This window comes from Heterodontus francisci, chromosome 19 (genome assembly GCF_036365525.1).
Source record: "Heterodontus francisci isolate sHetFra1 chromosome 19, sHetFra1.hap1, whole genome shotgun sequence".
Classification (NCBI taxonomy): Eukaryota; Metazoa; Chordata; class Chondrichthyes; order Heterodontiformes; family Heterodontidae; genus Heterodontus; species Heterodontus francisci.
Window position 1 is genome coordinate 66,169,635 of NC_090389.1, and position 14,406 is coordinate 66,184,040.

At 40.4% G+C, this 14,406-nt stretch overlaps 2 protein-coding genes across 3 annotated transcripts in view; one reads left to right on the forward strand and one right to left on the reverse strand.

Annotated features, from left to right (window-relative positions):
* Positions 1–14,406, reverse strand: part of syn2b (synapsin IIb) — a 420,009-nt gene that overhangs the window by 110,804 nt on the left and 294,799 nt on the right. The gene's annotated exons all lie outside the window — the stretch shown is intronic.
* The window catches only part of LOC137380137 (metalloproteinase inhibitor 3-like), a 30,557-nt gene continuing 26,779 nt past the window's right edge, over positions 10,629–14,406 (forward strand). Inside the window, exon 1 of the mRNA XM_068051836.1 lies at positions 10,629–10,958. Within this exon, the coding sequence (XP_067907937.1) occupies positions 10,829–10,958 (130 nt within the window). The 5' untranslated portion in view covers positions 10,629–10,828. The remainder of the gene's footprint in view (positions 10,959–14,406) is intronic.

Genomic DNA, 14,406 nt, shown 5'->3' on the forward strand with positions numbered 1-14,406 from the left:
CTTCTAGTCGGTAGAGGTTGTGGGTTTGGAAGGTACTGTCTAAGGAGCCTTGGTGCGTTGCTGCAGTGCATCTTGTAGATGGTACACACTGCTGCAACTGTGCATCGGTGGTGGAGGGAGTGAATGTTTGTGGATGGGGTGTCAATCAAGTGGGCTGCTTTGTCCTGGATGGTGTCGAGCTTCTTGAGTGTTGTTGGAGCTGCACCTATCCAGGCAAGCGGAGAGTATTCCATCACACTCCTGACTTGTGCCTTGCAGATGGCGGACAGGCTTTGGGGAGTCAGAAGGTGAGTTACTCGCTACAGGATTCCTAGCCTCTGACCTGCTTTTGTCGCCACGGTATTTATATGGCTACTCCAGTTCAGTTTATGGTCAATGGTAGCCCTAGGATGTTGACAGTGGGGGAATTCAGTGATGGTAATGCCATTGAATGTCAAGGGGAGATGGTTAGATTCTCTCTTGTTGGAGATGGTCACTGCCTGGCACTTGTGTGGCGCGAATGTTACTTGCCACTTATCAGCCCAAGCCTGGATGTTGTCCAGGTCTTGCTGCATTTCTACACGGACTGCTTCAGTATCTGAGGAGTCGTGAATGGTGCTGAACATTGCGCAATCAGCAAACATCCCCACTTCTGCCCTTATGATTGAAGGAAGGTCATTGATATAGCAGCTGAAGGTGGTTGAGCCTAGGACAATACCTTGAGGAACTCCTGCAGTGATGTCCTGGAGCTCAGACCTCCAACAACCACAACCATCTTCCTTTGTGTTAGGTAGAGAGTCACTTAGCAGAGAGTTTTCCCCTTGATTCCCATTGACTTCAGTTTTGATAGGGCTCCTTGATGCCATACTCAGTCAAATGCTGCCTTGATGTCAAGGACAGTCACTCTCACCTCAGCTCTGGAGTTCAGCTCTTTTGTCCATGTTTGAACCAAGGCTGTAATGAGGTCAAGAGCTGAGTGGCCCTGGCGGAACCCAAAATGAGCATCACTGAGCAGGTTATCGCTAAGCAAGTGCTGCTTGATGGCACTGTTGATGACACCCTCTGTCACTTTACTGATGATTGAGAATAGACTGATGGGGCAGTAATTGGCTGGATTGGACTTGTCCTGCTTTGTTTACTACAGTTTAAATATTGTGCTCAGGAGTCAGATAGCTGGCAATATGTACTTCTATGGTCATAACCAAAATCGGGTATCTTCCCAGGTAGTTTCCTTCTCTTCCTATAAATGTACACTGTAGTATAAGGGTTTGAAGGGGGTTAATGTTTGGAACAGTGTGAGTAACACCTCCCACTGTGATGATGTAAGCGATCCCATGTAGAGGAGCCTTGAGAAGGAGGATGAAAGAAGCATCATGACCAACAGAAGAGTTAGCTATGTTTAAGTAAAGTGTATATAGTTCCTGAAATCTACTGAACAATTATGGTTTAATCTACTGAAGTCTCTGAAATCCCTGCAAGCCCGACTAACCCAAGTATACAACATGGTGGTAATGGTGAACAGTGGTGGTTCTTGCTGTACAATATCCAGAAAAATTTGAAAAATCGACAGACCTAAAAAAGAAGCACCAAACTTGCAGAACTCGAGAAGAGGCTGAGAAGAGCTCCAGAGCTGCTCTGTGGATGATACAGAGTTGGGGAATTGGCTTGCAGAGACATTCAGGCTGCACCACGGAGGCGTGGCTTATCTGTGAAAAACACCCCAGTCCAGCGATCATAGGCTTCGAGTCGGAGAACCAAGGAACAGTTGGGGATCTGGTGAGCAACCCTTAAAAACGGCTACAATGGCGTACAATGCAGGCAGCACCAGGAAAAAACAAAAACAAGGGCAGATTTGAGATCGGCACCGTCACAGGAGGTGACTGTGAGGCTGAAAAGCATGGGAAGACTTCCGAGAAGTGCAGGAAAACTTCCAGTACGAGAAGGAACATTTAAAATTTAAAGAAAACTATCTACAAAGTTTAGAAAAGCCATGGATCTTAAATTTATGCTACCAGAGAGGTTTGAACAGAGGGAAGGACCAAATTAGACTCCAACCTGGTCACTGTGGAGAAAAAGATTTTTGGGGTATAGAATTGCTTCTCAATTCGACAGCATGTCTGAATCAGAACAAGTTAACACTTTACTGTACTCCAGCAGAGCAATAGCAGATGATGTTATTGCAAGACAAGGCATGAATGAGACATCAGATACGTTTGAAGTCTTAAAAATCTTTGATAAGTACTTCAACCTGAGGAACAAGATGATTCTAGCAAGGGCCAAATTCAACTGAAAGGTCCAGAAACCAGGTGATTCGATTGATGCTTTTATTAATGACCTGTACAGGATAGTTGAAGGATGCAAACGTGGAGACCTAAAATCAGAATTAATTAGAAATTGCATTGTAGTAGGTAATGCTGATGAATCCCTATCAGATTTATTGCAGTCTAAGGAAGACCTCACCCTAGAAAAATCAATACAGCTGGTGACACAAGCAGAGGTCCAAAAGAAGAACAGAGCAATCCTGAGAGGTGAAGAAAAACTTTGGTTCAGGAAACCGCCAATGATGATACAGTTCCTTAAACACAAGACTGTAAATGAAGCCCCAGAAAAGAAGGTATACTGGGGAGGAAAGGTGCAAGACACCATGAAACCCTGCCAGCGCTGTGGTGCCAAAAAGACCCACAGGCGCGAACAGTGCCTTGCAAATAAAACATCATGCTTTCACTGCAGGGAAGTTGGCAATTTTGGGAAGATGTGCCAAAGTAAAACCTCGACTTCCAAAGGTTCTAAAAAAAAATGTCTTCACTCATAGAGCTACTAATGAAGTTGAACAATCTCCGTCAGAAGAGAAATCAGAAAATTTCCTTGGTGAGATCAATGTCCTCAATCATGCTTTCTGAACGTCAGACGTATATATCAATGGACATATCACCAACTTTAAACTAGACACTGGAGCAAGCATAACAGTTTTATCAGACAATGGATCATGGCTATCAACACATTGCCTGCAACCAACAGACTCTCAGTCAATGATGATTGGGAAAGTTACAGGCAACACTCCAGTACAAGGGAAAGCAGATATTGGAAACACTGTATGTTCTACAGAATCAAGAATTTTCTCTAAAGTAGAAGAGCTTGTATAGACCTTCAATTTATCAAGAAAGTGGAAGAAATTAAGCAGCCAAGAATCTGAGAGTCGTTTCCAAAAAGATTTTCCAAAATTATTTACTGATCTAGGAAGACTGAATTTCGCATTACGTTGCGAAAAGATGCTCAACCTGTATGTCTTTTCACACCTAGGAAGATACCACATCCACTAATGAAGCAAGCCCAACTTCAGCTAGAAGAGATGACCAGGATGGGAATCATTTTTCCTGTCACGAGGCAAACAGACTAGTGCTCTAGAATGACTCCAGTTCCTAAACCTAATGGCATTTTTCGCATTTGTGTAGACTTAACTCAACCTAATAAGGCTGCTGCACGAGAAATTCATCTGATGTCCTCGGTAGACGAATGCTTGGCAAAGTTATCTAAAAATATTATGTTCACAAAGCTCGAAGCAAATAGTGGCTTTTGGCAAGTCTCTTTGGACGAGAAGTCAAGATTACTGACAACATTCATCACTCCGTTCTGAAGATTTTGTTTTAATCGTTTACCATTCAGTTTCACATCAGCTCCTGGAATATTCCAAAGAACTATGTCAAACATTCTACAGAGCCTTAAAGGCATAAAATGCCATATGGAGGACATCTTAGTCCATGGTGAATCATCGAAGAGCATGACCTGAGGGTTAGAATGGTTTTGAATTGTCTACAAGAAAAAGGCCTGACACTTAATGAGAAGTGTGAATTTTTGAAAATATCTATTTGTTTCCTAGTGCACATGTTAGTAGCAAGGGTATAAGGGGGGAGACAGTGACATAGTGGTAATGTCACTGAACTAGTAATCTAGAGGCCCAGGCCTAATGTCCTGCGGACACAGGTTCAAATCCCACCATGGCAGCTGGTGGAATTTAAATTCAATGAATTTAAAAAACTGGAATTGAAAGCTAGTCTCAGTAATGGTGCCATGAAACTATCATCAATTGTTGTAAAAACCCACCTGGTTCACTAATGCTCTTAAGGGAAGGAAATCTGCTGTCCTTACCTGGTCTGGCCTACATGAGACTGCAGACCCACAGCAATGTGGTTGACTCTTAACTGTCCTCTGAAATGGCCTAGCAAGCGACTCAGTTCAAGGACAATTAGGGATGGGCAACAAATGCTAGCCTTGCCAGTAATGCTCACATCCCAGGAAAAAATAAAAAAAATGGCAAACCCGCAAAACATGAGAGCCGTTAGTGAATTCCCAATTCCTACTTCTGTCCCGGATCTTCAATGATTCCTTGGAATGGTTAATCAGCTGGCAACATTTCTGCCCATTCTCATGCAAGTTATTGAACTTTTTGAGACAACTATTAAAGAAAGCTCAAGCGTGGTGTTGGGATGCACATCAGCAGTAGGCATTTCAAACAATCAAGGAAATGCTGATTTTTGCCAGATATCTTAGCGCGTTATAATCCCTTACTACCAACCACAATTGCAGCAGATGCCTTATCTACAGGGTTGGGGGCAGTTCTTTTTTAAGAACAGCCAGATGGATGCTGTAGACTGGTTTATTATGTGTCTCGAGCATTGTCTAAAACTGAGACGAGGTACGCCGTCATAGAGAAAGAAGCTCTCGCAGTCTCATGGGCTTGTGAAAAGTTTTCATATTATATCATTGGCTTACAGGTTGTCATAGAGACAGACCACAAACCTTGCTTACTTAATGAAAAGGAACTCGAGAGAATCCAGAAATTCTGGTTGAAGCTAATGAGATTCTGGTTGAAATGGTATATGTACAGGGCAAGCTGCAAACGACAGCATTGTCCAGATCTACTGTTGACCATTCTACACAGCAAGATGTGAACTTTATTAATAAGATTGAGTCATATTCTCAGTTCACTGCATCACAATGGCCCGCAAGCTCTAAAAAGCTCTAAGAAAATTTGTCATGCTCAGATGCAAGATGAGGAATGCATCTGTATCCGCCAATATTGCACGCAAGGTTGGCCACAGCAGCGTCAGAATGGTACGGTGATGGAAATCTTCTTGAATACAGAAAGCACTTTACTATGCTGGATGATTTGCTGGTATATGACGAGAGGCTGGTGATTCTGGTCTCATTCCGGACAGATATCTTGGAAAAAATACATCAGGGCCACATGGGTATCATGAAATGCAGAGCGCAGGCTCAGTCTTCCGTACGGCAGCTGGGAACATTGATAGGTGGATATAGAAGAAATTATTACTAATTGCCAGGTATGCACAGTGCACAGACCAGACCAGAGAGAAGCCCTTATATCGACCCAATTTCCAACCAGACCATGGGAACGTCTGGGGATGGATCTACTCATGTTTAATGGAAAATCCTACTTGATTGTTATTGATTATTTTTCAAGGAGGATCGATGTCAAACATTTGTACACAATGGCAACTGAGACAGTCATTCGAGTTTTACAGGAGATCTTTGCAATGCATAGCATTCCTGACGAGACTGTGTCAGATAATGGTTCTCAATTTGCAAACGATTACTTCCCGCACTTTGTGGAAAACTGTCGATTTGAACATCTTATAAATGCCCCTACAGGAGTCAGAACAATCATAGCACTATTAAAGAAGAATAAAGATTTTCAAACAGCACTCCTAAATTACCGATCTACTCCATTGCTATATGGATTAGCACCATCAGAACTGTTGATGGGAAGGAAGCTCAAAACACAACTTCCTATCTTACCCAAAAAATTACTTCCAGGGCTACAAGTCCAGGATTATCAGAGAGTTCAAGACAGAGAAAAATCTCATCAAAAACAACAAGCTTTTAACTGTAATAGGAGATATCATACCAGCAACCTACCCAGGTTGATGGTGGCAGAAAAGGTATGGTACAAGACCAAGGCAGAGAAGGAGTAATCATCAAGAGAGATGAAAAATCAACAGAGATCTTATTTAGTACGTACTTCAGAAGGTACTGTAAGAAACAGGAAAAATCTATTCATCAAAGACGTCAATCAGTCATACATTTGTATGAACCAGATGTTTATCCTGAAATTCAGAAAACACCAGTAATACAAACCTCAATGAAGGCCGTCCAAGTCAAGAAACATGATTTCAGAGAAAGACTACTGATCTTCGAAGTCTGGCAAGAACACAATCAGGGAGAGTTGTGAAGCCTCCTGACAGATTGAATTTGTGATGTCAGAGACTTGGGGGAGAGGGTAGTATGTAAATGTAAAATTGAATGTAAATATATTTGGACAAAAACTTGGGGGCTATGTAATATGAGGGTTTGAAAGGGTTAATGTTTGGGACAGTGTAACAGCTCCCACTGTGATGAGAGACTTGAGAAGGAGACGAAAGAAGCATCATGACCAATAGAGGAGTTAGACATGTTTAAGTAAAGTGTATATAGTTCCTGAAATGTAATGAACAGTTATGATTCAATCTTACCGAAGTGTCTGAAATCCCTGCAAGCCAGACTAACCCAAACATACAACATAAACGGGTGGTAAACTTTACAAGCTGACGCATATTGTTGTTTCTGACATCAAAACGGAAAGAGATATTTTGCGCGGGTAGGGATGCAATATGTCATACAAAAGGTGTACAATTACTGCAAAAAAAGCCTGATAGAAAATAAAATTGTGGAATCTGTACAATAACATATATTTATATAGTACCTTTAATGCAATGAAACATCCCAAGGCACTTTACAAAACTTTATAAAACAAAGTATGACACCGAGCCGTAAAAGGAGATATTAGGTCAGATGACCAAAAGCTCGGTCAAAGAAGTAGGTTTTAAGGAGTGTCTCAAAGGAGGAAAGCGAGGGAGAGAGATTATAGAAGGTATTCCAAAGCTTGGGCCTTAGGCAACTGAAGGCGTGGCTACCAATGTTGGAGCGATTAAAGTCAGGGATGTACAAGAGGCCAGAATTAGAGGAGTGCAGATACCTCGGAGGGCTGTGTGGCATGGTAGCTAAATTTGCAGATGACACAAAGATAGGTAGGAAAGCATGTTGCGAAGAGGACATAAGGAGGTTGCAGACCGATATAGATAGGTTGAGTGAGTGGGCAAAAATCTGGCAGATGGAGTTTAATGTGCGAAAATGTGAAGTCGTTCACTTTGGCAGGAAGAATAAGTATTACTTAAATGGAGAACGACTACAGAATTCTGAGGTGCAGAGGAATCTAGGTGTTCTAGTGCATGAGTTACAAAAGGTTAATATGCAGGTACAGCAAGTAATAAAGAAGGCTAATGAAATTCTATCCTTTATTATGAGAGGAATTGAAAATAAAAGTAATGATGTTATGCTTCAGTTATACAGGGCATTGGTGAGACCTCATCTCAAATACTGTGTGCAGTTATTTAAGGAAGGATGTGAATGCATTGGCGAAGGTTCAGAGGAGGTTTACTAGATTGATACCTGGAATGAATGGGTTGTCTTATGAGGAAAGGTTGGACAGAATGGGCTTGTTTTCACTGGAGTTTAGAAGAGTGAGGTAAGACTTGATTGAAGTATATAAGATCCTGAATGGTGGATGTGGAAAGGATGTTTCCTCTTGTGGGTGAGTCCAGAACTAGGGGATACTGTTTCAAAATTAGGGGTTGCCCTTTTAGGACAGAGATGAGGAGAATTTTTTTCTCTCAGAGGCTTGTGCGAATTTGGAACTCTGTGCCTCAGAAGGTAGTGGAGGCAGGTTCATTGAATAATTTTAAGGTGGAGGTAGATAGATTCTTGTTAGTCAAGGGAATCAAAAGTTATCAAGGGTAGATGGGAGTGTGGAATTTGAGACACAAACAGAACAGCCATGATCTATTGAATGGCGGAGCAGGCTAGAGGGGCCGAATGGCCTACTTCTGCTCCTAATTTGTATGTTCATATGGAGGGGATTGCAGAGATGGAAGAGGTGAGGCCATGGAGGGATTTGAAAATAAGGATGAGAATTTTAAAATCAAGACATTGCTTGACGGGGAGCCAATGTAGGTCAGCGAGCACACAGGGGTAATAGGGGAATGGGACTTGGTGCAAGTTAAGACACGGGCAGCAGAGCTTTGGATGACCTCAAGTTTATGGAGAGTAGAATGTTGGAGACCAGCCAGCAGTGCATTGGAATAGTCAAGTCTGGAGGTTAAAAAATCATGAATGAGGGTTTCAGCAGCAGATGAGCTGAGACAGGGTGAAGTCAGACAATGTTATGGAGGTGAAGATGGGCAGTTTTAGTGATGCATGAATATGAGGTCAGAAGCTCATCTCGTGGTCATATGTGAGACCAAGGTTGTGAACAGACTGGTTAAATCTCAAACTGCTTTCAGGGAGAGGAATGGAGTCGGTAGCTAGGGAACGGAGTTTGGAGTGGGGTCTGAATACAATGGCTTCAGTCTTCCCAATATTTAAACAGCACTTCATGGCGAAAATCATTCATTTAACAGGATCGATTCAGTTGAATGAACACAATGTTGTAGTCAGTGCTTTTTTATTTCCCGTTTTTTAAAATTCATTTAAGAGAATAAAGGCACTTATCAAGCCATTTACAGGGCCTTGTCACTTAGAAACATAGGAAGGTAAACAAATTTATGGCACAGAAAGAGGCCATTTGGCCCATTGTATCTGTGCCGGCTGAAATTGAGCTATCCAGCCTAATCCCACTTTCCAGCTTTTGATCCGTAGTACTGTAGGTTATGGCACATCAAGTGCCTATACAAGTATTTTCTAAACGTGATGAAAGTTTCTGCCTCCACCACTTTTTCAGGCAGTGAGTTCCAGGCTCCATCACTCTCCCCTTTAATCCATCTGCTAATTACTTTAAATCTACGCTCCCTGGTTCTTCCTTTCCATTCTATCTAGACCCCTCATAATTTTATATACTTTAATTACATTTCCCCTCAGCCTCCTCTCTTCCAAAGTAAAACAAGCCCAGCTTTTCCAATCTTTCCTCATAGCTAAAATTTTCCAATCCTAGGCAACATCCTTGTAAATCTCCTCTGTACCCTCTCTAGCACGGTCACATCCTTCCTATAATTCGGTGACCAGATCTGTACGCAGTACTCTAGCTGTGTCCTAACTAGTGTTTTATAAAGTTCTAGCATATTATATTCTATGGCTCAGCTACTAAAGGAAAATATCCCACATGCCTTCTTAACCACCTTATCTACCTATCCTGATATCTTCAGGGTTCTTTGGACATGCATTCCAAGATCCCTTTGTTCCTCCTACACTTATCGGTATCCTACCATTTATTGTGTATCCCTTGCCTGGTTTGCCCTTCCCAAATGCATTACCTCACTCTTCAGATTGAATTCCATTGCCACTTTTCTGCTCACCTGACCAGTCCATTGATATCTTCCTGCTGTCTACAGCTTTCTTCTTCACTGCCAACCACAAGACCAATTTTTGTATCTTGTTAAAATGTTTTCTAAATCAAGGTTTGTGAGCAGGTGATAATGTAATAGCATCACCCATGGTGTTTGCTGCAACAAATTAAAAAGTTTCATTCTAAATAAAAGTACAAGTTCACATTGCATCAGATATAGTGTCTGCTGCAGTGTAAAATTATTCTGGCAGCCAACATAACTGAGTTTGTATGTTGTCTGCAGAGGTGTTCTTCCTGGAACCTAGCTTGGCTGATAACTCCCCCATGTGGCTACATCACCCTTTTAAGAGGGGAGTTTACTGTAATCCTGGTACCTTACCCCATATAGCCAGCTGCATGTCAGTTTCTAACTGATACATTAAAAGAAATTGAAAACAGAATAAGATTTTCTGTTTATGCCTTGTGCTCAAGCCTGTTAACAGATTCATTTCTCAAATGCATTTTTGAAATGATTACAGATTTTGATATGATATTGCCAAATTACAGGCAGCCATTTTTCATTAGTGACTATTTTTGTTTCTAGATCTAACATACTGTAGGAATCATAAAGTAATGGCTGAAGTAACTGCATAATTATCAGAAAATCTTTCATTCCAACTGAAAGAAGTTGTGCAGTGGAATGTCTTTAGTAATAGTTTGCGTTGAACACCTGATTAATGAATTCAATATTGTGGAAAGCAGATTACTGATGTAACAATAGGATTAAATGGAGCTGTTCATGAAACAGGGAAGAATCTCCATACTATTTTGGCAGATTTAATTTTCAAAGATTTAGCATATTAAGGAATTGACATAAATGGAAATTAATTTTAAAATAATATAATTGAAAAACAATCTGTAGGAATTATTTTACTATTTCTTAAGATACATTATATACAAATTGATACAAGTCATGGCAAGGATTATTTGAATATTTGTAACATATTTTAAATTTAAAGATAATTTAAATAGATTCTATACTTGAAGCAAATTTTTTCTTCCAGGAGGTATTATTGTCACAGCAATTATACTGAGTCATTACAAATGTTTGATGAAATCACCTGAAATGACTGGTCTGTGTGGGAGTTGGAGTCCAACAATGTGTTTTCATACAGGATCTCAAGCAACGACAGGCCATTTCCTTCATGGGAAGGCGGGGCTTGAAAGAAGTGGCAGGACCATAAATATAAGGGTCCACTGTGGTGAAAGTGGGAAATCAGACAGCTCAGTCAGAGAACCTTAAACAAGGTTTCTGCATTGTGCTACTGCTGAACGAGCTTCTTATCATCCAACCACTCCTGCTGCAGGAAAAGAAGTTTACTGAGACGCTTCTCCACAAGGTTAGGTCTGCACATAGTCTACAACCTTTGCTGAGCAGAAAGACTTGTGTTTTGTGTGTGTGCTATATAGGACAACATGAATACCCCGGTGACTGGCTTGCTACTCTTAATGCTACTACTTCTGACCCTGAGGCTTCAGGAGCTCGTGGATGGATGTAGCTGCCTTCCAGTTCACCCACAAATAGCATTTTGTAACTCTGACATAGGTAAGTCAAATGCTCCAGCTAATTCCATTTTTGCACAATGTGACTAAATTATGTCTTTAAATATTTGAAGGCTTTCAGATTTTGAAAAATATATAATTTTCTGCTTCAGGAAAGTAGGGAGCATGCTAAATATTGGAGAAGGAGACCTATGAAATTTAAATGTCATTTTCTGAAGCTTAATTACGATTTCATTAAGAGGAAATGCAAACGGCTTAAATGAATGGTTTAACACACAATTCTTTTAAATATACAAAAGTAACGGTTTTTAATTTGTCAATGGATATCTACCAAACACTTCTAACAATAAATGTAAAAAAATGTAAAAACAACATTTGCATTTCTTTGGGAAAGACAATTCACTCTGCATACTGATTAATTGCCCTTAATATTCAGATAAAAAGAACTATGTGCAAATTGAAAATCCTCATCTTTAGATCAGATAATTCAGTCTGTAATTCGTATTTTGTAAAGCGACTCTCTAAGCCTCTTTGTAAACTTTAGTGTACAAGACAGTTTGAATGGTGACCGATCTGATGATAGCAACGACTGGTTGCCAACCTAGGGTCTTCCCGTTCAGTGGAAGGAACAGTTAACATAATTTTTCCAGTTTGGATAGCTGGTGCACTGAAATAAAAGCTGTTGAACTACCTAAACCAAAAATCTAATCAAAACAGCTGCAAAGATCAGAAACATTCAGTTAGGTAAAAAAAATCAATATTTAACAACATTTAATAATGTAGGTGGGGTGGACTGCTTACTTGAGTTTATAATCAAGAGAGAGAATTCAGTTAATGGTTAAATCTGAGAGATCACCAAAACTTTTTCATTTTCTGTGTCTGTTCTTTACGATTACAAGCGGGAGAATTGATTAAGCCTGGGCCAAGCACCTTTTACTGTCCGTTTTCTTTGAAGTGATTAGTGGTGTGGCACTCAGGGACAGCTTGACAATGCACCTTTGTTTCATGAGCCTGTCCCTTCAATAGATTTCAGCCAGCACACAGCATGCCAAACTAGACTAAAGCTGCACATAAACTGACAGCTGAAAGATTCTTTGGCACTTTGACGTGTGATAATAGTATTTGCCTAAATTTCATAGCCACATCACAGATACAAAATTCAAACCCAAAATTGAGTTTATAACAATTCTCAGACAAGTTATGCCACCGATCAGAATCATTGGAAATACACTTCTGTATTCCATGATTTGTTTTTCATTTGAGAAAGTGTCCATTAATGTTAATTTACAACATTCTTGACTGTAACTGAGTCCGAGTCTGTTTTGAGACAGTCTCAGGGTTTTGTTTTACCGCGCTATCTTTTCAGTTTGCTTAACAAAGCTATCCTCTGAACACACTTCGACATAATAGAATTTTTTGGGCTCCTCTTTGGGAGCCTTAGCAAATGAATGGAAATAGTCCCAAATCGTGCAAGAGAGAGAAAAGATTCCTCCGACGCCTAGGATAAGATTGATAAACACAACCACTTTTGGACATAAGAAATTGCAAAAAATAATCTGTAAGGTTTTATGTTAAAGATGGCAACCCAACTTGGGGAGGAGAGGTTTTTGTTTAATTTCTCATTTTTCCTTAGGGCTGACAACACTGTCTTGATTTACTCAGTGCCTTTTTCTAATGCAAATAATTAGATTCTCAGAGCAAAAGTTTGTTTCCCTCTACTCCAAAAGTCTGCATTCAAGAATTTAACAAAGTCATCCTGCACGAGGGAAGACATATTATGGGTTTACGTGTGATGTTGCGTGCATATACAACCTATTACAGCTGGTCATCAAAAGATATCAAAGATGTTCAATTGTACGGATAAGGTACTTAATCCGGTAGGTGTTCTTACTTTGTGCAGGATGAGAATGAACAGAACTCAAGAAAATTGTCTTTTTGCCTTACATTTGATCACACAGCAAAAGTTCAGCCGCAGTGTTCAATGTTTGATTCAAAAGGCAGCTGTTTAATTCTCTTGCTATCAGACCATGATTGCCACAGTCATCAGAAAACCTCTGATGTGTTTGCTAGAAACTAAGACAAACATTAAGTTAGCAGTGTGAGATTTAAATAGTTAACAGCGAAGACAAAATACACTACCACTTTCATTAAAGCACTACTTTATTAGTAGTGGGCCACATTAATAACTGTAAATTGTTTTATACATTCTTGAATATTTGAATACAAATGTCATCAAATGGTAACTTAACTCTTGCCAGACAACACTCTACTGTATCAGAAGTCATAGACTTAAATTCACCACTATCGAATTTTAAAATTTAGCAAGCAGAATTTTCCTAGTGCTAATTTTGCATACTTTTCTTACAGACAGAAATGAAGTTAGTCCTAAAATAAAGTCTCATTAAGTTTGATTATATAAAAAATGGGTATGGATTTTGGGGTAGAAATAATGGTGAGGCTAACAACGTTCACCATTATTTATGTGAAAATTGGACTGCACCTTCTGGTGGCCGCACATGGACAGTTAAATGCAGAAATCAGGAAAATGCTGTCTGTGATGCCGTGCTCCTGCAGAAGCTACGTGAAAACAGTATATCGCTCTCTGACTCGGCATTCAAATACATTGAACGATGTGAAGATGCTGTATTTACCTGATATATACAAACTAAACTTACCAGAAAATTTGGCACTTGACCATTCCAGTTTCAACACATGGTAAGTCTTAATTATTGCTGAACAACCTTTCTACCACTGAAAATTACCTTTTACAAGTGTGGAGCCTCATTCTTCAGAGTTTAGCTATTGTAGAGGTTTAAAAAATTTTTTAAACATTTTTCTTTTCACTTTCTCTTTCTCTCTCTTAATCCCATCTTATTTTCCCTCGCTTTATTTCACTCTCTGTACCTGATGACATTGAATTCAGTACTCTAACTGACATTTCCTGACTTAGAGAATTCTCCCAGGAAACAACACAGGACTACTTGCATGCCAAACAGCGGGAGCAGCATGCAATAGACAGGGCTAAGCGAACCCACAACCAACGAATCAGATCTAAGCTCTGCAGTCCTGCCACATCCAGTCTTGAATGGTGGTGGACAATTAAACAACTGACCAAGAGGAGGAGACTCCACACACATCCCCATCCTCAACGATGGGGGGGTGCCCAGCACATCTGTGCAAAAGACAAGGCTGAAGCATTTGCATCCATCTTCAGCCAGAAGTGCCAAGTGGATGATCTATCTCGGCCTCCTCCTTAGGTCCCCAGCATCACAGATGCCAGTCTTCAGCCAATCCGATTCACTCCACGTGATATCAAGAAATGGCTGAAGGCACTGGATACTGCAAAGGCTATGGGTCCTGACGACATTCTGGCAATAGTACTGAGGACTTGTGCTCCAGAACTAGCCTCGCCACTAGCAAAGCTGTCCCAGTACAGCTACATCACTGGCATCTACCCGACAATGTGGAAAATTGCCCAGGTATGTCCTGTG